General features: G+C 43.0%; 1 protein-coding gene across 4 annotated transcripts in view; it reads left to right on the top strand.

Annotated features, from left to right (window-relative positions):
• Window positions 1-23,976, top strand: part of MAP2 (microtubule associated protein 2) — a 251,527-nt gene that overhangs the window by 169,006 nt on the left and 58,545 nt on the right. For all 4 annotated transcript variants that reach the window (XM_066575645.1, XM_066575643.1, XM_066575642.1 and 1 more), the window contains exon 5: window positions 3,799-4,079. In XM_066575645.1, the coding sequence (XP_066431742.1) occupies window positions 3,818-4,079 (262 nt within the window). In that variant the 5' untranslated portion in view covers window positions 3,799-3,817. The remainder of the gene's footprint in view (window positions 1-3,798; window positions 4,080-23,976) is intronic.

Genomic DNA, 23,976 nt, shown 5'->3' with positions numbered 1-23,976 from the left:
TGTGAGCACACATATGATTACACCCCTCTTCCCTTCCCTGACCTAGTACTGACAGCAATTTTGCATTGACAAAACTGCTGGCGAACTCCCTTTAAGCTAAGCAGGTCTTTAAATCCAAAAGGGCACACAGCTCCTTGCACATTACTGACGTTAGACAAGATACCAGGTTACTTGTTGATTTTGATCTTAGTCATCTATTAGACTAGTTTTTCTCCTACTTTTTATTACCGACAGGCAATGTCCAACAAGCTTTCGAGGCTCTTTGGCCACTTCTTTAGGCTATTACTGTATAGGCTAGACGAATGCCAAGGAGCCTCAAAAACGTAGACTCATAGGATGGTAGAGTCGGAATGAACTTCCAGGGTCATCAGGTCCAACCCCCTGCTCTGTGCAGGATTCACTAAATCATCCCAGAAAGATGTCTGTCCAGCCTTTGTTTGAAGGCTTCCATTGAAGGAGAATTCATCCCTTCCTGTGGCAACCTGTTCCACTCATTCATCACCTTACTGTCAAAAAGTTATTTTTAATATCTAATCTATGCCTCCCCGCTTGTTGTAACATTATTACTTTTTATTAGCCATTGAACAGTATTATATCCTCAAGATTATTTTTTTTTCCCTCTTTCTGGGAACAATAACATTTTGTTCTACTGGTAACACAGCACCAAACTTTTTTCTTCCTATACATAAAGAAAGTATATTGGAAAATTGTCTAACTTCTCATTATGCAAAGATTAACATTTATTTGCTGAAACCCAATACCCTTTACAGTTTCCAATTCTCTAACCTCTCCCTACTTGTCAATAGGAAGGTTATGTTCTATTAATCCCCTATGTATGTATAGCCAGAGCCTTCTTTACTATATCTTTAAATGTATGTTGTAGTATGGCATGAATGACTTCCTCACACAATTTAGTAGCCAATCAATGTATGTTAAGCATTGTGTAAAGAGAGGAAATTAATATTTTACTGACTTAGTGAATGAAAGTCTGTGCCCAGAAAAAGATTAAGGAATCAGTTTAACCAACATTCATTGACTTTAGATAGAGTAGTGATGTCTGGCCTTGTCCTTTCTTGCTACACAATGCGGCTCTTTCACTAGTCCACAATTTCTTTTCTCATTGCAACTCGCCTTTCAGACAAGAAAAGAAGCATTTGTTAAGACGTAAGAAGTAATTGGAAAGATTTATGTGAATATAGCGGGGAACAATGATAGCCTGTTGTAGATCACAGTCCCACTTCTGTTTGCCAAACAAGAGTTTGCAGCTTTGAGGTAAAGGGAGATTCACTGTTGCTCACAGTAGTTTTATGCAGATCTAGTGTTATTCCAGGGTAAATTCCACAATCTCTTGTGTTTTCCTTGGAAATCAGTAAAATACAAATGTATTGATGTTCTATGTGTAATTAGTGTAAATAGGTGTCAAATAAATAATTTAGCCCAAGTGAGTTTAATCTACTTTATATAAGCATTTGATAGTCCAGAATATCTAGTAATCCAGGAAAATTAGTGTGGAATTTCCTTTTATTCAGTGTGAGCATACTGTATCATATTCTGCGGTGTATGCAACATTTTTTCACTCACAGTAAGGGCTTAAACAGACGAATGTATGCGTAAATATGTTCACCGCAATGGAGTGTATTTGTGCATGAACTAGGTTTGGAGATGGCCCTAAACAGGCTGATACATGCATGCCAGCTCAAATTACTGTAATTTGTGCGCTCGAAATGCCAGTTCAGACGCGTGCCTATTAATCTCTTTCTGTGGAATAGAATTTAACGCCAAATTAAGGCCAGAAAACCTTAGAGTACGTGGTATAGAGATGCACAAAGCTGGAAAGAGCTGGAAAAGATAAATGACCTAAAAATGGTGAAAATTCAGGACTGTTGCTACTCTACAGAAAACTCTACAAACTGAAAAAACTTTGTTCATGTGTCCACTATTAGAAAAAAAAATGAACAAGACTGGTGTTCATAGAAGGCCTCCCCGAAGGAAGCCATTTCTGTCCAAAAAAAAACCATGTTGGCCTGTCTGAAGACCACCTGGATGTACCACAGTTAGAGATGAGCGAGCATATTCGTTAAGGCGATTTACTCGAGAGAGCATCGCCTTTTTCGAGTACCTGATGGCTCATCCCTGAAGATTTGGGGGTGCTGCGGGGGGCGGTGCGGGGCGGCGGAGGCGAGCAGGTTGGAGAGTGAGAGAGATCTCTCTCTCCCTCTCGATCCCCTCCGCAACCCCCCGCTCACCCCTGCCGCCTCCCGCCGAATCTTCAGGGACGAGCCAGCAGGTATTCGAAAAAGGTGATGCTCTCGAGTAAATCGCCTTAACGAGTATGCTCGCTCATCTCTAACCCCAATGCTTCTGGGAAAATGGTCTGTGGGCAGATGAGATCAAAGTGGAAATCTGTAGCACAAATGCACAGCGCTATGTTTGGTATAGAACACTGTACTTGAGCACCAAAATATCATTCCAGCTATGAAGCATGGTGGAGGGAGCATCATAGTTTGGGACTGCTTTGCTGACTCAGGGCCTGGATGCTTTGCTATCATTGCAGGAACTATTAATTATAAGGTGTATCAAAACATTTTGCAGGAGAATGGTAAGGCCAGTAGTCCATGACTTCAAGCTGAAGTGACATTGGGTGATGTAACAAGACAATGATCCAAAGCATACAAATAAATCGACTAAAGAATGGTTAAAAAAAGAAAAAGATTTGTTCTGGAATGGCCAAGTAACAGTTCTGATCTTAAACCTTTGGAGATGCTGTGGTATGACCTGAAGAGGACTGTGCGAGCAAGGCATCCCAGAAATATTGATGAATTGAAAAATATTTGCAGGAAGGGATGGTAACAAAATTCCTGCTCAAGGAATTTAATTTGCACCTACAGGAAATATTTGGTGGAGGAGGTTGCTGCTAAAGGACAATCGACAGGTTTTTACATTCAAGGGCTCACTTTTTCTCTCTGCACTCTGGATGTTTACTTAGTGTTTTCATGAATGGCCTTTTTTTTCTATCATTGTAACTGAGCTAACAATCAGAACACATTTTATTAGTAGTCTATGTAGAAATTTAGGTAATTTCAAAAGGTTTTACTTACCTTTTCTTGCAACTACCGTATACAAGCTATGTGCCAATATAATTGGTAATCAGTTAGCTTTTCAGTTGTTTTTGGAGTATGAGGGGGGGGGGCAAGACATCCATATACACATTGTGAGGACATTGAAATGTTGCCCCTTGTCGATTTGATCTTGAGACCTCAATTCTGCAAAGAAATGAGCAATGGTGATTTCTCTAATTTACTAGAAAGTAATTGTATTATTATACACCATTACTATTACCACTTTTACTCTGTCCCCTGGCCTTCTATGCCTTGACCGTGATAGATGTAATGTCACTGCTGCCTAGTCATAACACTGTGCATTAGCATACTACTCAATACTAAAGCTTTTTCTTCTACTATATCCCTTTCAGGGAGTTGTCTTCAGCTTTATATCTCTGACTCTGCTGAAACACGCCATAGAAGTGGGTGCTGCATTCTTCTATAACCAGGCACATGTGCAATTCATGAGCAAAAAAAATGGAAATTATCATGCCAGCCATATTGGTTGTTACCCGGCAACTAATTCAATTTTTAGATCCCTAAAGGAAAGAACAAAAGGAAAAATGCTGTTTAATGAGATGTTGACAGTTAGAGGGCTAGCATGGCAATAGCATGGTTTAAGCATTTATATTTATACAATGGGTATATTGGTGTAAATCTATATTTTTCCAGAAAATTCATTGAATTTTGATTGCAGGTTTCTGGCTGGAGGAAGTATGTCGGATAACAGGCAGGATGAGCCCAAATCATCCCACTGGGCACCAGGGCAGCTCAGTGAGGCCTCACCTCTCCCTCACGCAACTGATATGAAAGAACAAGGAGGAGCAGGAGATGGAATGGTCCACAGCTCCAATGGCATCCCCTTCAGACAGACAGAGGGACGAGCGTATGGGGAGAGGGCTCTCCAAGATTCCCATCCTGCAAGTAAGGAGAATGGCATCAATGGAGAAATGCCATCTGGAGATTCAGAGACTGCAGGTAAAGATGTCAATTAAGTCAACACAGTTTTCTATAATGTTGTATATTTAAGCCTTTGTTCACATTATGTTGTTCATTAACACTTGGCACAAATGCCTGGGAAATTTGTACAGTTCCATACCTTGCCTATAGACTCTGATGTAAAAAAGCACCATTATGCCTTGATGTATACTGTATGTTTCTTCATGTAATGCCACTGTAGTGAAATTGATACATTACGCGATTCTAGTCAGAAACGGATTATGTAAAATTGGAACACTATGTGAACATAGACTTAGACATACATGTCGGAAAGTTTGGGGTATATATATAAAAACTACCCTATGGGAAAGTGGATGAGTTGCAAAAGCAACTAACTGCATTGGTCCTTAGGGAAGCACTTCCATTTTTGCCTTGCACTACTTTTGATAAATGTTTCCCCTCCTTATTGGTTATAGAACAGTCTTAGTTATGGATTCAGGCAACGTCACTAAAATAGTTAGTTACAACTGGTAGAAGAGTTGTTTTACATGATATGCTTGTAAATGGAACTTGGGCATCTGTACAATGCTTTATCAAAACCAAACTAGTCTTAGTGACATGTAAGAGGTTTTGATCGGTGACAGTGGGGGGTGCTCAGACCCCCAACGATCACTAAAACGAACAGGCAGAAGAGCTTATCTGAGCACTGTGCCTATTCAGCTGTTTCGGTCCCTGCTTGGAGCGGTGCATGGGCTTCATAGATGAGCACGTCTGCCAGCTTGTTTTGGCGATCGGTGCAGTCTTAACATCCGGACCCCCATTCATCAAAACTTCTGTCATGTCACTTTGATATTGTTAAAAAGTTTAGTTATACGTGAAGTTTCCAACAAATGGGCCAGATGAAAGGAGCCCTGTTTTCCACCGCTTAGCAGATTAGAAGATGTTCTTCGCAGTTCTTTGTCTACAGGGAAATATGTCCCATGCCCATCTTAGCTCTCCTCAATGTCTGACAATGTTTCCAGTAGAAAAAGGAGCTTATTATGGAGCAGTCCATTTATGAGCTCTGTGTTGGGCACTGAGCAAGGACATTTAGGGGGCATAATTCTTCCCTAACATTCGTTTTAACCAGGTTAGCTTTGGAAACAGATCTTAGTTTGTGAGGCCTTCTGCACAGGACCATATTACAGATTGGAGTGGTACAGCTCTGTAATGTGGTGCACACAGTGTGCTCTGGGTACATACTGTGCCTCCATATACCTCCTATTTTATGTGAAAACACCAAGGTTTTTCAAACATAATAGTGTGTTTTAGAAGTAATGTTGGAGGCACCATATGGCAGCACAAAGGGTCCCTGCAGGCCAAAAGGGTCTATGCAGGAGCCTTTAGTTTTCTTTTTTTAAAAATCTTTATTAATTCTTCACTTTTGAAAGACTAACCAAAGTACAAGTAAAACAAAAATACGTGTGGTGAATTGTGGTACAGCACTTTTACTAAAATAGTCCATCATGCACTCAGTACAACCTCTAGTATTGTTGTTTATCTGAAACCCAGATGCAACTTCCCATCTCAGTTGACCTTTGCAATAGTTGCTAATTAAGCATCATTAACCCTTTAAGAACTGGCCATTTTTTTCGCTTTCATTTTTTTCATTTCAATGTTTCAAGAGGCATAACTTTCTTTATTTTTCAGTTGACATAACCACGTGTTTTTTGCAGGATAAGTTGCATTTTGAGTGGCACCATTTAATCTACAAATAATATGTAGAAAAGCATAACTATTTTTTAAGTGGGTGAAATGGAAAAAAAAATTGAGCCATTTTTCTAAAACTTTTTTAGACTTTGCTGTCCGTAAGATTACAGTAATATTGACTCTATAAAGTTTTTGTTTTACTACTTTTAATTAATGAAAATATTTTTCTTTTAAATTGCTTTCAGTCACCATATCCTGAGACCCATAACTTTTAAAAAATTTTCCTTCAATTGCATTGTGATGGGGTGATAGCGGGGCGTTGACTGTAGCATCTCAATGGATAAACAGTCGAGATCAGTTATCTCCAATGAATAAAATTGCGAATGAGTGTCAGTTGTTTAATACAGACGACACCTGCAGGTATGGAGTGGACTTGGGCCCTCTGTGACCTATGACATATATATGTCAAGTCATTAAGGGGTTAATCACTAGAAGACACTTGATAATTTCACATCCATCTATTGAATTGTTTGCAATATGTAAGATTTGGCAATCACTGTAAAGTTGCTATTCTTTTCAGGACTATTTAAAGTGCTCCCTGAATGTTTCCTAAAGACTTCGGCTTCTTAGCACAGATGAACTGAGAGCTTTCTGCAGCGTTACGAGTAGTTTGCTGCGGACAGACTGCTAAAATGAGTCCTGTGCTATAAGCATGAAATTACATTGTTGAGATTCTTTGAAGTATGAAAAGGTCAGACCCGGTGCCATTTAGATTTTGTTATGATGTTTGGTTTGAGGGAATGTGCTATTCTACGTGCAAATATGCTCTTTTTGCCATTTGGTTATCATAAATGAGTTAGTGGCACTTGTCACGGATGCTTGCACAATAAATCAGTGAGACATTGGATCTAACTCGGTTGCATTATGGGTTTGCTCATATACAGTATTTTAAAGCAATGTAACACTGGCTTAACGAAGTAATGAAAGAAGATAGCATGACACATCATACTCTAATAGCAGTAATATTACACTGCAATACTCAAAATACATTTTAGAGTAAAATGTTAAGAGTAAAAAAGAAAGTACCAAAATCATTTTTACTGATCTGATGCATGCATGGTGGAAGTTATTTTACCATGACCGGTCCTGTTTAAAAGGTGTCCAGACTCAGGGGTTAAATGCTGCAGGTTTTCCATAGAATTTACTGTACAAGCCATTTGGATGAGATATAACAAATCACAGCCGCCATGTGGTAGCCGTTCCACAACAAAGACTGGGAGGATCGCGGGGCAGAGGACAAGTAAGTACTAGAGATGAGCGAGTATACTCGCTAAGGCACATTACTCGAGCGAGTAGTGCCTTAGCCGAGTATCTCCCCGCTCGTCTCTAAAGATTGGGGGGACGGCGCGGGGCGGGGAGTGGCGGGGGAGAGCGGGGAGGAATGGAGGGGAGATCTCTCTCTCCCTCTCCCTCTCTCTCCCCCCTGCTCCCCGCCGCAACTCACTTGTCACCCGCGCCGGCCCCCAAATCTTTAGAGACGAGCGGGGAGATACTCGGCTAAGGTACTACTCGCTCGAGTAATGTGCCTTAGCGAGTATACTCGCTCATCTCTAGTAAGTACCCCTGCTTTTGTTTTGTTAACACATGGGCACCTATAATAAAGAAATTGTTGATCACAAGCTATCTTTTTATGCACAAGATAAAAATGGGCAAAATTGGCTTCTACCTTATTGGGTATTTTTTACCTTCTTCTGGGTCAACATTGGGGGGTAATAGGCTGAACTGGATGGACATATATCTTTTTCCGGCTTACATACTATGTTACTATATGTTAATATAAGAAATAACTTGCTGGTCGGGGCAGGTCTCACTGCTGAGACCCGTACCATTCTTGAGAAGGGAGGTCCTGTGTCCCCTGACCTCCCCACTACAAGCCCCGCAGTGATAAGTAGACTGAATAGAGTGGTGGTCGCACAAGTATGCTGATGCTTCATTCACTTTCAGTGGGACTGCAGTAAGCGCTTGGTTATTTCCATCAGTCCCATTGAAGTGAATGGAGCACCAACCTAGTATGCTAGGCCAGCACTTCATTCCTTCTGATGTTACTGCCGGGGAAGAAGTGATCCATCACAGGGACAGGCAGAGGGGGATATAGGACCAATATTCTTGCAATTATTAGGGTTCTCAGGAGTGAGACCCCCACCAATCAGCAAGTTATCTCCTATCCTGTGTATAGGAGTTAACCTGTGATCTTGGACAACCCCTATAAATGACACAATAACGCTGCGGAATCAGCACACATTTTTTTTCGGCACTATGTTTTGTTAAATCTCACCCAAATGGCTATAGAGTAAATGCTGTGGACAATCTGCAGCAGTTAAGCCCTGTGTGAACGTACCCTTAAAAGACAAGTTTGGACACCTTTTAAACAGGACCCGTCATGGTGGTATAACTTCCACCATACATGCATCAGATCAGTAAAAAAATGTTTTTGGTACTTTTATTACTCTTAAAATAAATGTATTTTGAGTATTACAATGTAATAGGGGATAACTTATGATCTTAGTACAACCCCTTAAAATATGAGTGAAATCCAGAGCAAATCCGCACCAAAATTAGTGACAAAATGCACATCATTACTACTCCTTCACACTGGCGTATTTGCACACAATTTTTGCGCAAGGCAAAATTGCATGCGCAAAATACAGAAAATAGAATCCATGAATTCAATGGGATTGTTCTCATTTCCTTTTTTTTGCGTGTAAAAAAAATGGTACCTACCCCATTTTCCTGAGTATTCGCGTAGCAAATGGCCTCATAGAAGTGTATGGTAGGTGCCCAAAGGCATGCGCAATACGTAAAAACATGCGCAAAATGCTGTGCAGAACAGCGGGGGAAAAGAACAATTCTGCACCTCATTAGGCTTAAATCAGGACAGGGATGTGTTGCACGCACATAAGAGCTGGCCCCGCGTGCGAATTCTATATGTGTCCGTGACATTTTTGCAGCTGGAGGTGCATGAGCAATCTCTTATGACTGAAATTTTCATCATTTTAGAGCTCTTAATGAATGTTGGTAATGAGTTCATATCTGGCTCTGACCTATTGCACGTGTTACTTATAAGGCTAACTTCACACGGGCAAGCGCTCGCTAACACGCAATTTCCTTACGGAAGCGAGGAAATTTTTGTTTCAAAACTGCCTCACATTAGTTCAGGGAAGAAGCGATCCTCCGTCGTAACGCGATGCTGCCGCTGGCCCCATTGAAAACAATTGGTCATGCAATGCAAGATCATGCACAAAGACAGAACATGTTGCGATTTGTTTCCCGCATCACATTGCAGTGCGGCAAAACATGTATAAACCCATTCAAAAGAAATGCCCTTCACAGAAAAAAAGCCTAAAATATAACTTTTATTAATATTAGTATTAAGGTTAGTTTCACACGGGTGACAAAATTGCGCGATTTCCTTGCAATGCGAGACTGCTGCAGATCGCATGTTTGTGAAACCCATGCTTTCCAGCTAGAAATGAGCGTTGAACCTTAACAACGCCGCACACTGATATCTCAGCAGGCGGTGCAGATAGCATGCTTTCACTGGCAGTTCTCAGCGCGACACAAGCTGAAATATCCAAGAACAATGCAGCTGTTTGCATATACAAAACAGCTGCATTGTTCTCTGAGCTATCACGGTGGTATCCTGCTCTGCCTGCATTAACTCTTTACTAGCTAATTAGCTATTTAGAGTTATGCAAAGATGATTGCTTAAAACTGTCACTCAAACTGTCGTTTGAGCGAATTTTGAGCGATTATCGTTCCGTGTAAATGGGCCTTAACAAACAAATAGTGTCTGTCCCCAAGATTAGGTTCTCCCAATAAAGTGGTGATCGCCTCATCAAGGACAAACAAAAAGAGGACCCAAAGGACAAACGTAATGGCTAAATAGAATAACAAAATAACACATTATGGTCCATCGTAATCCCTATATGCAGGATGAGGGAGGTGACAGGAAACAAATAATGTAAGATTATGGCTGTCCCAAGCCCACATGCATCACCTCTCTTAGCACAAAGTAGCACTAAATATTAGTGATTCAATTGGCCCATTGTGTTACTCCTACAGAATCTTTCTTTGTATCATCTCCCTATGTGACATAGATAATGTAATATATTAATCCTAGAGACTACAGACGTTCTTCATACCTATTACTGCCTCGTCAGCTAATAGGACGGCTTTCCACTGTTCTTACTCAGTAACTTATGGGCCGTAGATGTAGGATGTAGCACTTCAGATGTAACTCAGTAATGGATAATGGCTAGAGATGAGCGAGCATACTCGCTAAGGGCAACTGCTCGATCGAGCAATGCCCTTAGCGAGTGCCTGCCCGCTCGGAAGAAAAGGTTCGGCTGCCGGCGCGGGTGACAGGTGAGTTGTGGCAGTGAGCAGGGTGAGAGGGGGGGGGGGGGTTGGAGGGAGAGAATTCCCCTCCGTTCCTCCCCTGCTCTCCCCCGCCGCTCCCCGCCCGCCGCCGGCAGCTGAACCTTTTCTCTCGAGCACGCAGGTACTCGCTAAGGGCAATGCTCACTCGAGCAATTGCCCTTAGCGAGTATGCTCGCTCATCACTAATAATGGCCTATAACTTTATCATTCAGTATGGTTTTCCGATGCCTCCGTAAAAAATGTTGGCTATCTGTGATTTTTGGATATATTGTCCAAGAAAATGAAAAATTTGGGTTGGCAACCCTGCTTACAACCTATTAGTGACACCCATAGTATTAGATCTGTAAGTGAGAAGAGTGCCCCCTGCTGCTTGACTTATGACTGACAATAACAATTGAGAGAAGTGCTGGTTTTCCATATTGCTATCATTCAGGTTCAGGTCTGCGGCTAGAAATGTTGATGTTGAAGGGGAGATTAACCCTTTTATCACCCCATTCTCAGGCGGTATGCTTCTGGATACATGCGGCATATAGTGCAGTGGAAGAGGAGATAGCGGTTTGTTCCAGGGCACAATTTAATCTGGGGATGCTTATATTTCAGCATTAAGGCTCCGGTGTCAGGAAGATAATTAGTTATAAAGAAACAGTTGTCTCCATTCCTGGTTACAGGCCTGAAACCAGCTGCTTCCTACCACTGTTGTCATGACAACCGCTCAGCCAGCGTAGTAGTGTCCACAAAGACTCTGTATTCGGTGTCCCTAGAGACGGCAGATGATTAACCGTATCTGTGCTGGAGAAGCAGCAGCAGACGTGGGCAGGTGGCCATTGTACGCCCAGATTATTACACAATGGGGCTCATTTACTATTCAAAATGCAACAGTTTTCTGTTGCAAATTATGCAAAAACTGTCTTACGTGCTTGCGCCACATTTATTATGTTAGACACTTTCAGACAGTCTTTCTGACTTGTCTGGAAAAAGGGGCGTGGCCTTCATTGCACCAAAAATTGTGCCAAATTGCACCAAAATTTTCGGCGTAAATTAAGCCAACTCATAGGTGATCTAGAGGTAGACTAGACAGTCTTAAAAGTCCACAGATTTATCATTCAGTGATATATCTGGCACATTTTGAGACTGTCTAGTCTAAGTTTGCACTGTCTAGTAGAGATGAGTTAGGATACTCGCTAAGGGCAATTACTCGAGCGAGCATTGCCCTTAGCGAGTACCTGCCTACTCGAAAGAAAAGGTTCGGCTGCCGGCGGCGGGGGAGAGCCGGGAGGAACGGAAGGGAGATCTCTCTCTCCCCCCCGCTCCCCCTGCTCACTGCTGCAACTCACCTGTCACCCGCGCCGGCAGCCTAACCTTTTCTTCCGAGCGGGCAGGTACTCGCTAAGGGCGATTCTCGCTCGAGTAATTGTCCTTAGCGAGTATACTCACTCATCTCTACTGTCTAGTCTAAGTTTGCACTGTCTAACCTTATTAGTAAATAAGGGCCAATGTGGACATGCTTAATTAGAGAAATGTGAAGTCCGTTAATAAAATGATACCTTATCGGCTATGAGACCTGTATTTGCTTCTGCGCCTTTTATGGCATGGAATCTCAGCCAAAAAATGCGTGTATAAAATGAATGGCATTATTAAGAAAGTGGAAAACTTAGGGCTACTATAAAAGTGTGAATTTAAACAGGATTAGTGGCTGACTTGACTAAAAGTGGGTCAAAACAAAAGAAATCTGTTACCAGGACAGATCATTTTCATTTTGGGCATCTATAAGGTGGGTACAGTGGTCTTTCCTAAGCCTAGGTTGGAAGACCCAAGTTGGCACAAAAGGTCATCATGTATACCAAGTAAGGGGGTTTTCCAGGATTTAAAGAGAAACAGCTCCACTCTTGCCCATGGACTGTCTGGTATTACTGTTCATCAATCTAGCATTACTCCACAGCACACCGTATCTCACCCAACCTCTTATAGATGGGGTGCATAATTCGCTCCCTCCAGGGATCCGCTGGAGCAATCATTAGTGTAAGGCTCCATTCACAGTAAAAAACTGCACCAAAAAGTAAATTTGCAAAATTGCATTAGTTTGTTTGCCACATTTTACTACAAACATAGTAAAAACACAAATGCTTTCACCAATGCACTCTTTGGTGCGTTTTTTTATTGCAACTGAACTGCCTCGTGTGAATGGAGCCTAAGAGTAATGTGACAGTCTAGGGGTGCCCTAAAGGCTCCCCCATTGCAATGTGCCCTGTAATTGTGTGATAGTTGTAACTTTAAGAGAGAGGGGTCTCACACAGGAAGGACATGTGTCTCATGTCTCCTCTGGGGAACACATAAATTCTGCTACTGGTGCCATCAGTCATTGTCAGATGGACTAGTGATATAAAGACAGTGCTGAGCCAGGTGCACCGAATGTTGATTGCCCAGCACTAGACTATGGATATTGGAGAAACCCAGCCTCAGGCAAAGTCTGAGCATGCAGCTTCCTCCTGAACGTGCACCGCACTGGTGAGTCCTGCACCCTCGCACAAGAGCTTAGCGGCTGCACAACGCACCACTAGAGACTGTTTCTCACTGGCCATAGAGACAAGACGCATTACTACTAGTGGGAGACTCTGATAGAGGGACATTCCCGTTTTACTATTTTCCTCAGCACTGGTTGTGCCTGTTACAATTTGCAACTCTTCCAGTTATATACAAGCTGCCCCTGGATAGTTACTCTGTTATTTTACAAGCTGTGCAGTAAAAGTTGTTTGTCGGTTAACAAGCAGTATGCTGCCTGCCGGCTGTTTGTCACCCACAGAACAGATGTTGGGACAAGCTTGTGCCCGGAGTGTCCAAATCCCTTGGAGAGACTGCAGGCGCCCATGGCAAACTGGGACCCGGCCCGGATCTCCACTTGCATATAGGCAAATCTTAATCTGTGCACCAATCAGACCCAGTGTCCCTTATACAAGGGGTATGTTCTCTTTAACCCATTCCTCCTCACGTATCATCTAAGCACGCTAACATCCAGTGGTCAAGTTCACATACACCATGAATCCAAATATACCCCATGTGTCACAGTATGTAATGCTGCTACAAGGAAAACTTGTGCTAGCATCCTCAGCCGCTTAGCACACATGTGCCCCGCACAGCCAATTGACAAACAGCGCGTCCTGATCTCCTAGTTTCCTAGCAGCCGCAGTCAGCTGACTGCAATCCTAGCAACCAGGGACCGGGGAAGCGCAAATTAAGATTTGTCTATCTATATTTACAGTGGATATAAAAAGTCTACACGCCCCTGTGAAAATGCCATGTTTTTGTTATGTTAAAAAATCAGACAAAGGTGAATCATTTCAGATTAATTTCCACCTTCAGGACTCAGTCAGGCGAGCGTTTTTTGTTTTTTTTTTTGCACACCTATGTGCGCAAAAAAAATGCTGTCCGCGAATGTTAAAAATGCACGTAATCAAAGCTCCGTGCCCATTGCTTTCAATGGGGCCACACTGCTGCAGGCAACCCCTGCAGTGATTATTGGGGAAGGGCTTGAAATATAAGCCCTTCCCTGAAAATCATCCCTAGCTGCTGTAAAAAATTTAAAAAATACATACATCACCTCTCTGCCGCCATGTAGCTCTAGCGCGTCTTCTCTTGAATTCAATGAATGGTTGAGCGCTGACCCTTATTAGCTGAGTGCTGTGACCAATCACAGGCAGCGCTCAACTGTCATTCAATGAATGGATGAGCACTGCCTGTGATTGGCTGGGCGCTCAGCTAATCAGACACAGCCCATTCAGGTAGCGGAAATTTTTTAATCCCTGGCAGGAAAAGTAGCTTCAGAAGAGTGTTGGGGAAGCCAGCGAGAAGACGTGCCGCAGCTGCACAGCTCCGGAGAGGTAATGTATATTTTTTTTTACAGCCGCTAGGAATTATTTTTAGGGAAGGGCTTAGGTTTCAAGCTCTTCCCCGAAAATCACTACAGGGTTGCCTGCATCCCATTGCTTTCAATAGGCTGGCGGCAGTAGCAAGAGTTCACATCATTTTGCTCAATAATTGACTAGGTCTAATACTTTTGACTAATTTGTTTGATTCAGCCTTCTATCTAATTTTAGGACTTGTGTAAAAATCTAATGTAGTTTTAGACCAAATATAAGTAGAAATATGGATAATTCTGAAGGGTTCACAAACTTTTAAGCTCCACCCTGTGTGTGCCTATATATATATGGTGTGTCTATATATATGGACACACATGTGGGAATTGCACCCTGCCGATGATGTGCTGTGCAGTACATGTATGTTGTACATTTTGGGTCATTAGGGGTTAAAGGAGAATTTCACTCTCATTCTTTATTTTCAAGAGTTTGTATGACGTATCAGAATATAACAGAGCTGCTTTTGGCAGCCAATCAGATTCCTACTTTTATTATTTTCCCAGTACAGGATAAAAAAATGCAACTAATACTCTAAATGGTCAATACAGGAAATATATAGACTATTTGCATTCATTTGTTTACTAATTCCCGACATTTAGGAATTGTTGTTTTTTATATAGCACGGTTCTTTGCGTTGCTCTCTCATAAATCCAATCATCTAGTCTCTCCAGGTTCAACGGTTCATAGAGATCAGGGTGATTCTGTCATGGCAGCTTGCCTGCCCACCTTAATCTGCTAATTGCATTTTCTACAATTAGTTGTATGACCTCTTTCACTTAGAGAGAATCAAATTGGCTTGTGTTTTAGTGTCATGTTCAGTTTAGAACACATACAGTGATGGCTAGTGTAGGTTGTAATGGAAAGCTATACCTGGAGCTCCACCTAATTGACAATAATGTCAGGTCTTACCATCGTGGCATCACATTGTGGATAATCTGTATATACTTTAAAGCAGGGGTGTCAAACTCATTTTCACTGAGGGCCACATCGGGCTTATGGTGACCTTCAAAGGGCCGATTGTAAGACAGTATAGTAAGGGCCCGTTCACACAAGCGTATTTGCGTACATAATATGCAGTGAATAGAAGCCATTGATTTCAGTGAGTTCAGTCACATGATGTACATTTTCACACAGCATGACCTATTTTGTTGCGTACTACGCACCCCAATAGGCCATTGAAGTGAAGGGGCCGTGCAAATATGTGGTGAATGCGCAGGAAACCTATGTATTCACTGCATATTTGGGCACCATCTCAGGGGCCCATCTGCGTTCTTTTTTCCGTGCCTAAATATGCAGGCATTAGCAATTTTTGATTGCGCAAATACACAGCGTATTTGTGCTACCGAAATACCCATGTGAACAAGCCCTAATAGTGACCCCCCCAGCAGCCACCATTATCCCCCCCCCCTCAGAAGCCACCATTAACCCCCCCCTCTCAGCAGCCACCATTAACCCCCCCCCCCTCAGCCACCATTAACCCCCCCCCCCCTCAGCCACCATTTACCCCCCTTCTCCAGCAGCCACCATTTACCCCCCTCCTCCAGCAGCCACCATTAACCCCCCTCCTCCAGCAGCCACCATTAACCCCCCCTCTTAGCAGCCACCATTAACCCCCCCTCTCAGCAGCCACCATTAACCCCCCCCTCAGCCACCATTTACCCCCCTCCTCCAGCAGCCACCATTAACCCCCCTCCTCCAGCAGCCACCATTAACCCCCCTCCTCCAGCAGCCACCATTAACCCCCCTCCTCTCAGCAGCCACCATTAACCCCCCCCTCTCAGCAGCCACCATTAACCCCCCCCCTCTCAGCAGCCACCATTAACCCCCCCCCCTCTCAGCAGCCACCATTAACCCCCCCCCCTCTCAGCAGCCACCATTAACCCCCCCCCCCTCTCAGCAGCCACCATTAACCCCCCCCCCCTCTCAGCAGCCACCATTAACCCCCCCTCTCAGCAGCCACCATTAACCCCCCCCTCTCAGCAGCCACCATTAACCCCCCCCTCTCAGCAGTCACCATTAACCCCCCCCCCTCTCAGCAGTCACCATTAACCCCCCCCCCCTCTCAGCAGTCACCATTAACCCCCCCCCCCTCTCAGCAGTCACCATTAACCCCCCCCCTCTCAGCAGTCACCATTAACCCCCCCCCTCTCAGCAGTCACCATTAACCCCCCCCCTCAGCAGTCACCATTAACCCCCCCCCCTCTCAGCAGTCACCATTAACCCCCCCCCCCTCAGCAGTCACCATTAACCCCCCCCCCTCAGCAGTCACCATTAACCCCCCCCCCCCTCTCAGCAGTCACCATTAACCCCCCCCCCCCTCTCAGCAGTCACCATTAACCCCCCCCCCTCTCAGCAGTCACCATTAACCCCCCCCCTCAGCAGTCACCATTAACCCCCCCCCCCTCTCAGCAGTCACCATTAACCCCCCCTAAACCACATACTTACCTCCTCCTTGCTGTCTGCGCTGCTTCCCCTCCGCTCACATATTAACATTTTCCACATCACTTCTGCTTATTCAGCAGTTCCAGCAGCCTGATTGGTTGTTTGGGTTGGCTGATTCACCAAGCAACCAATCAGGTTGCTGGAATTGCTGAATAGGGCAGAAGTGTTGTGAAAAATGTTAATATGCCAGCGGGGAGCTGCAGCACTCCAGCTGGTAATAGCTTAGTGGTGAGCAGCGTCGGCACGCCGCGGGCCACATGAAACGAGGCAGCGGGCCGGATTCGGCCCGCGGGCCTTGTGTTTGACACATGTGCTTTAAAGGGAATCTGTCACCATCTTTTTGCACCCCTCTTTGAGAGCAGCATGCAATGGTAACAGTCATGCTGATTACATTAATATATCTTCTGAATGTATCTGTGTAGGAGTTTGGGAGAAACTTGGATGTAATTAGTAGCAGCGCCACATAGAGGACTGTAGGAAGTAGTCCTCTATGTTCATGAGCCCTGCTTATCCCACCCTCCAGTCACTGATTGACAGCTGTCTGCATATTACTATGCATAGGGAGATGGCTGTCAGTTAGTCAGTGGGTGGGCAAGGCTAGCTGCAGCTCATGACTATCGAGGACTACTTCTTGTAGTCCTCCATCTGTGTTTTCTAGTAATAAAATACTGGCTTTTCCCAAACTACTGCACAGATACATTCAGCAAACATATCTGTGTAATCAACAAGCCTGTCACCGCCTTGTGCTGCTCTCAGAGAGAACTGCCAAGAAGATGGGGAAAGATTCCCTTTAAAAATTAGATACAATGAGATTATTCCACCATGCTTCATTACATCATTGTGGAATCAGATTATTACCGTGCCCACCTACTTGTAAGATGCTTTCAGCGTTAGGGGCCCGGTTCAAGCGGTTTTCAGGGATTCAAAAAAATGGTGTGCTATGTTTACAGAAACAGTGCCACATCTGTCCATAGGCCATGCCTGGTATTGCAGTTCAGCTCCATTCACTTGAATGAGGATGAAATGGGATGAATTACAATACAGATACAGCCCATGGATGTATGTGGCATTGTTTTTAGAATAACAGACCATTTTTGCACAAATGCCTTAAGGAGGACCATTATTACCGCTGTACTGCCAGTGACATAGTACAGAAAGAAAATCTTCTTCCTTTTTGCCTCCTGAAAACACAACCTGTAGTCCTGATAATCTATTGTGGATGACTTAATTCCCGGAGAATACTGTCTTTACTAACTCGTTTCAAGCCATTGTACGGATGTGTATTATTATGCTGTGTTTAGAACGAAGCTTGGAGACTGAGGCGCATGGTTATTTTGCTCTATTGTGCAGTTTCTATGGAAGCATCTTGTCCTGGTTAATTGGAAACGTGGTATAATATATATTTTCCGGGGTTTCGTACATTTTATATATCTGGGTTAATATTGTAAATGGCAACAGACTTTGTAGCCTGAATAAAAGGTTTTGGAACTATCTGACCAGACAACCTAAAGTGGACATCTCCTTCAGCAGCATGCTCATACTCATTCCTCACACGTCCTTGTTAAGCTTTAGCCATGCTCATGTTCCTAAATTGAATTTCATTTATTTTGATTCTGTTCATGTAATAAATCTGCTGTTGCATTACAGAAGGGGTAAATTGTGTTGATCCGAGCTGCAGGTTTCTGCATAGACAGTGGTAGAACATGCAGTCCTTTCAGAAATGGGAGAAATGACAGTAGTCTCATACCAGCATAAGTTACAGGAGGGAATGTCAGTGCAAAATCAAATCTATAGGAATGCTTGTCAAATTATCACCTAGATACAAAGTGTTTGAAAAAAACCAATATTTTGTATAAAAATATCATTTGTATTGATTCAAGCATAAATCACAGTGGTACAGATGGCTTTATATTATGATGTCATGGATAAAAAATAAACATTCTTTACATATTTTAATGGCAGCTTACATATGAAATGGTTTAAAGAGTGTTGCAAAACAATCAGCCCCATAATCTTGATGTGCATAGACCTCAATTCAATGGTACCCACTCCCAAAAAGAGAAATCCTAACCTACTACTATCTTCCACCACCAGTTGTTGTGTCAACTTACTTGAGAGACTTGTCTACCTTTAGTGGCTATACCAATAGCCTAACTACCCATAGCTTAGGGTACTCTTACACAGTTCGATAGTCACCGGAATGATCGTTCAAAAGAGCGACTATTACAGGTGACTATTGTCCCATGAAAACAGAAGACCCGACAGGGCAAGTGAGCGAGAACTGCTCGCTTGTCAGAGTTGCTTGGTTCTTAGCTCACCTAAAAATCAAGCGAATGTCAGCCGCTTAACCAGGCATGCGTTCAACTATGAATGACTGCATGTTTACTCTGAATGGAGACGGGCAGCCAAAATAGTTCTCCGGTGCGCTCCGCTTCCATTCAGTGAGTGATCATCACTCCAGTGTTATAGCACAAGAGCAATAATTGTTGGGACAGTTGCTGGCCGCTTAAGCCGCTGACACTTACCCCATGTAAAAGTACCCTTAGGCTGCCTATACACGAAATAGCTGTCAGTGGAACAGTTGTTTGGCCGATGGCTATCTCTCCATATTCCCCCATATATCCTGATCCCTACTTACACATGCACGCTTGGCCAACCACACAGGTATCTTGTATCTATTGTGAGGAGAAAACCAATGCCAGACATCTCCGGTTGTGGCTTTTCTAGTGACAACCAAATGGTCAGGCAGTTGAAATCAAGCGCCTTGATCCTTCTCCAACATCTCCCATTGGGGGAAAGTTGGGAGTCCACCATATACATTAGGTGATTGGTTCTTCGCATTCCTTATGCAAATTGTGACTTTTTCAAGAAGCTACAAACCAATTAAGGCACTTCATACATAACTTTGTTGATATATTTATGTGAGAGACATAGACATCTTAGACTATCATTACAATTGTTACTTGACAAGGATGATCATTTTATAGTACCGACTGAGCATTTATCAGGTTTGGGTTTCAATAAAGATACTGATTGGGTGGTTGACTGGAAATGGCTGGCTTATATTTATGTGGCTAAAATAAGTATATGTCAGGTAGTCAATACATAGTTTTCATGGGCGAATAAAGCTATGCATTAAATGATGCAGCAGGCAACTATGCATTTTAGAACTACAATGTACATTATGTTGTCTCATCATCTGAAACTTAATTAGTGTGAATATTGATCCTCAGCTGGAAGTAATGAGATTTGAGAGAATGAGTTGAAGAAGGGCAAGTGAAAACACATAAATATATGGACTACTTTAGATCTTGTGTGTTTTTAGCTACCGATACCCTTCCTGTTCCTTGAACTCTTAGTGAACCCTAAGAAAAGTACAGTTAGAGGAATCTCTGTATGAAGCCTTCAAGGGTATATTGAAGCGGCTGGCTCTTCTATTTATAGAGGACATCCATTAGTTCAGAAGTGTCTGTCCCTTTTCAGCATCATTAATAGTATAAGCACAATTTCCTCCACAGTGCTCCTTTCTCTTGTCTCTTGAAATAAGCATCAAAGTGGAAGATATGAAACAATGTTGCTCTTGAGGAAGTCCCTGGAGGCAAACTGGTTACTTTTGGCCAGTGCTAATATCTGTGTAATCTCATAAAGTTCCATGCTTTCTATTGTTATAGTTGGGTTTATATTAATAGAATAATCTTTGGAGAGTAGCACAGGTCAGACTCAAACTATTGATTGCACACCTGTACTTAAAGACCTACTGTACTCCTTTAGTAGCTTCACACTCTTCCCAATTTGTTAGTAGCACTTTGGTCTTGTCTGAAATGTTATCACTGATTAATATCTGAGATATTCTTTAGGAAAAAAGATTACTACAAAAAAGTACTCTTTCTTTGCTTAACTGGCATATTCAAAAGGGAAATTTAAATATATTATCTGCCATTATTGTTCAGGTGTATGCCTTCAATAAAATGTCTGTCTACATGAACAGTACTATATCTTCAAAAATGATAACCTCCAGAAACCTAAATAGGTATTCTTGTGTAGTTTTTCTGCTAATATAGTGTTTTCTTGATTTCGCCAGTCTCCAGTTTCCTGTCTAAGCATCTTCCATCAGTATGGCCATACCAACCGCATGGCCTCTTAACAAAAAGCAAAACCATAATAAAGTTTGACTGAAATAAATTCACTATATTTTATACATGTGCTTGTAGTAGCTGATAATTCCACTATGCTGTGTGAAAATAGTGTTGCTACTGGTGCATCTTGTCTCCACCGGAAGAATGGTGGAGACATGGGTTGGGTGAATTCAGGTATGGGGGAGGGGCAGGTGATGGCTACAACTGAAGATTGGTTGATGTATGCTCCCAGGTGGCCTCCCATCTGTACTTCTAGGGCCGCTGTAACTATCTTCCTCTGGTGAACTCCCATCTCAGCGTCTTCCGCCACTGTCAGTGTTCCCCCAGCGGACTGCCATCTCCACTTCCGACCACACTGTAGGTGTTTCCACCGCTCTCCCATCAGCTCCCCTCTGGCCTCCTCTCATGCATGCCGCTGTTCTCCCTTCTCGGCTCCCGGCTATGCCGATGACACTGTCTCTGGCGTGCTCCACCACTGCATTCTCTACTGCAGTCCTCTGATGAACACTGAAGCCGGCCCTGCTTTCATATGATGAATGTAGGTAAGTGCAGCATCAGCTACACTCCTGTCCCACTTGTGGCACTGTGGCGCTGGCCGACCAGTTCCTGGAAGTCGCTCCGCCAGTGCCGATGCGGGAGGTCCTGATTCTGCAAGTCGCCTGCAAGTGCTCTTCAGGGAAGCCAACTGAGCGCTGAGGCACCATCGGCTGTAGGAGGACCAGCTGCTGTGGACATCTCCTCCAGCCACAGGAGCTCCAAGATACAAAACAAACACTGCAGGGAAGCTCCGGACCCTCTTTGCCCTTCGAGCAGGATGTCAGCCAATCCGGAGCCTTGGGGAGCATTAACAATGTGTTACCTGTCACTCTGCAGGTCTCCACCCGTGTTTCTGGTGGAGACAAGATGCACCAGTACCTATAGTGTTCAGCTTACTAAATGCAGTACATAATTTATACTGTCTAGATATTGCTATCATACAGTACCTAAAAAATTATCCTTTATACTGTCCACATCATAGTACTCTACCATGTCCGAATGATGCAGCTGTATAGTGCCCCGTGAGATTAATATTTTTGCCAAATCATAAAATTATACAGTGCTCCACAGTATTGGAGATAATGCAGCCATACAATGTCCCAATATCCTAATATAGTCGTTCAGTTTACAAATCATATTGTAGATCAATAATCCAGCCATACAGTGCCAAAACAATAGAAAGAAACGTGTAACAGGAGCAGCCACACCAGAGCTCAATTAAAAAATGCCCTGTGGTCATGACGTTGTGCCTGCCACATTAATAATACAATAATGCGAACTACAATGCCCATTTAATCATGCCAACTACAGTTGCCATCAACATTTTTAACCCCCATTGCAAATTAGGTTTATTTGCCAAATTTACAAACTTTCAGCTGTTTACAAAAAACAATCAAACCAGAACAGTTTAAATAGCAACACACAACTAATATAACAAGTGGTTTCTCCAAATTCACCACAAAATAGCACTTTTAATGACTACTGCAGAGTCAGAATTATTTAACTTCTTCATGACAAGCTTCTTTAGTACTTAGTAGAGTAGCCTTTTGCTGTTTTGGCTTACTGCAAACATGATACATAGCCAGACATCAGCTTCTGACAACATTATTGATTCTTCATTGACAATGGCCTCCAGTTCCCTAATATGTTTAGGTTTGCAACTTCCTTCTTCAAATCCCACCAAAGGATTTCTATGGGCTTCAAGTCAGGCAACTATGATGGCCACCTGAGAATATTGCAGGACTTCTTCTGAAACCAAGCCTTGGTGGACTTTGAAGTATGCTTGGGGTCATTGTGCTGTTGGAAGGTCCAATGATGCTCAAGCACTTGCTACTGTGTCCTTATAATAGCCTTACTACAGTGCCACTACAATAGTGTAATAACACCATATCTATCTACTTTATTTGTAGTTTCATGCTCCTCAACTTCAGTAAACAGTGGTTACACTACCCTTGTCACTTTCAGTGATGGAAAAGGGGCTGAAATTAAGTTCCACAATGAGGGACTATACTGATGTCTTTACTGAAAATGTAGACTGTCAATTCTGTAGGTTTTTGTTCTTCATGAATAGCAGTTAGTGCATGTGAGCAACAGTCATACATTAAGGCCTCGTTCACACGAGCGTGGTTTACACGCTGCAAAAGCAGCGTGTAAACCACGCTTCTGTAGCAACCAATAGGTTGCTATGGAAGCGCTCACACGGAGCTATTTTACCAGCGCAGAATCTGCGCTGGTAAAAAAGATAGGACAGCAAGTGCCGACTCGCCTGTGCAGCTCTGTGGTGCGGCGCTGTCCATGGTGCTGACCACAGGCTCCTATGGGAGCTGTGGCAGCACTCTGCCCGCAGCATGCACATGTGAACAGGCTGCTCCAAGGGACACGGAGCAGCTTATTCACCACAGAATTCCTGCATGTCAGCAGCGTGTAAACCACGCTTGTGTGAACGAGGACTAACATGGTTACATTAAAGCTGTGACTGGGATTATGGAAATAGCCAAGCCAAGTGAATGGGGGATCCAAAAACAGCATAGAACAGCCAACATGGTTGTTTCCATAATCCCAGTCAGCTCTAGTCACAGCATATAGACAGTTATTCCCATCTCGGCCATGATTAACTAAGAGGAATACCCCTATATTGATTTTAAACAAAATAATGATAATGCTCATAAAATGAATATCTTCCCAAACTAAAACAATGCGCACACCTCTATCCAGTGCGCTATTCTAGTGTGCGAAGCTTGATTATGGCCCTCCAGATATTGGGTCTGGTTGTGGTTACCAGCTCTACAACCTCTATGGATGCCACATTGGTCCTTGTCTAATCTTAGGCTTGGATATTTTTCCATATTACCTTTTCTATGAGTATAGAAGAATGTCTCATATGATTCATTGACATATAAAGACAGCAAACACTTGTAGAGCACAAGAGGTGTCCAGATAAAATGAGAGTCACAGTTCATAAATCTACACAATGTCTAACCTATTAGTGTTCTTAGCACCTGCATGATATTCCTGATGTTACACAGTTCATATGTCACCGATGAGTTTTGTCATCGTGGAATGATTGATTCACGCTGTGAACTATTATGTGGATAACTCTGCTACCTTATGAAAGAAACAAGACGTATTTACGAGCCACATGCAATTTGCCTTCTGTCAGGTTGTTATTTTGGCTCTATGGCTCTTGGAAAGATGTATTTTTGCTACAAAAATAATAGGGCCCTCTGTGAGTAAATACAACCATCCCTTTAACTACTTAACCCTTTCCAATCCACTGTCTGA

This window comes from Eleutherodactylus coqui, chromosome 8 (assembly GCF_035609145.1).
Source record: "Eleutherodactylus coqui strain aEleCoq1 chromosome 8, aEleCoq1.hap1, whole genome shotgun sequence".
In the NCBI taxonomy this organism is placed as follows: domain Eukaryota; kingdom Metazoa; phylum Chordata; class Amphibia; order Anura; family Eleutherodactylidae; genus Eleutherodactylus; species Eleutherodactylus coqui.
Note: the sequence above shows the minus strand (reverse complement) of the source record. Positions and strands in the feature narration are given on the sequence as shown.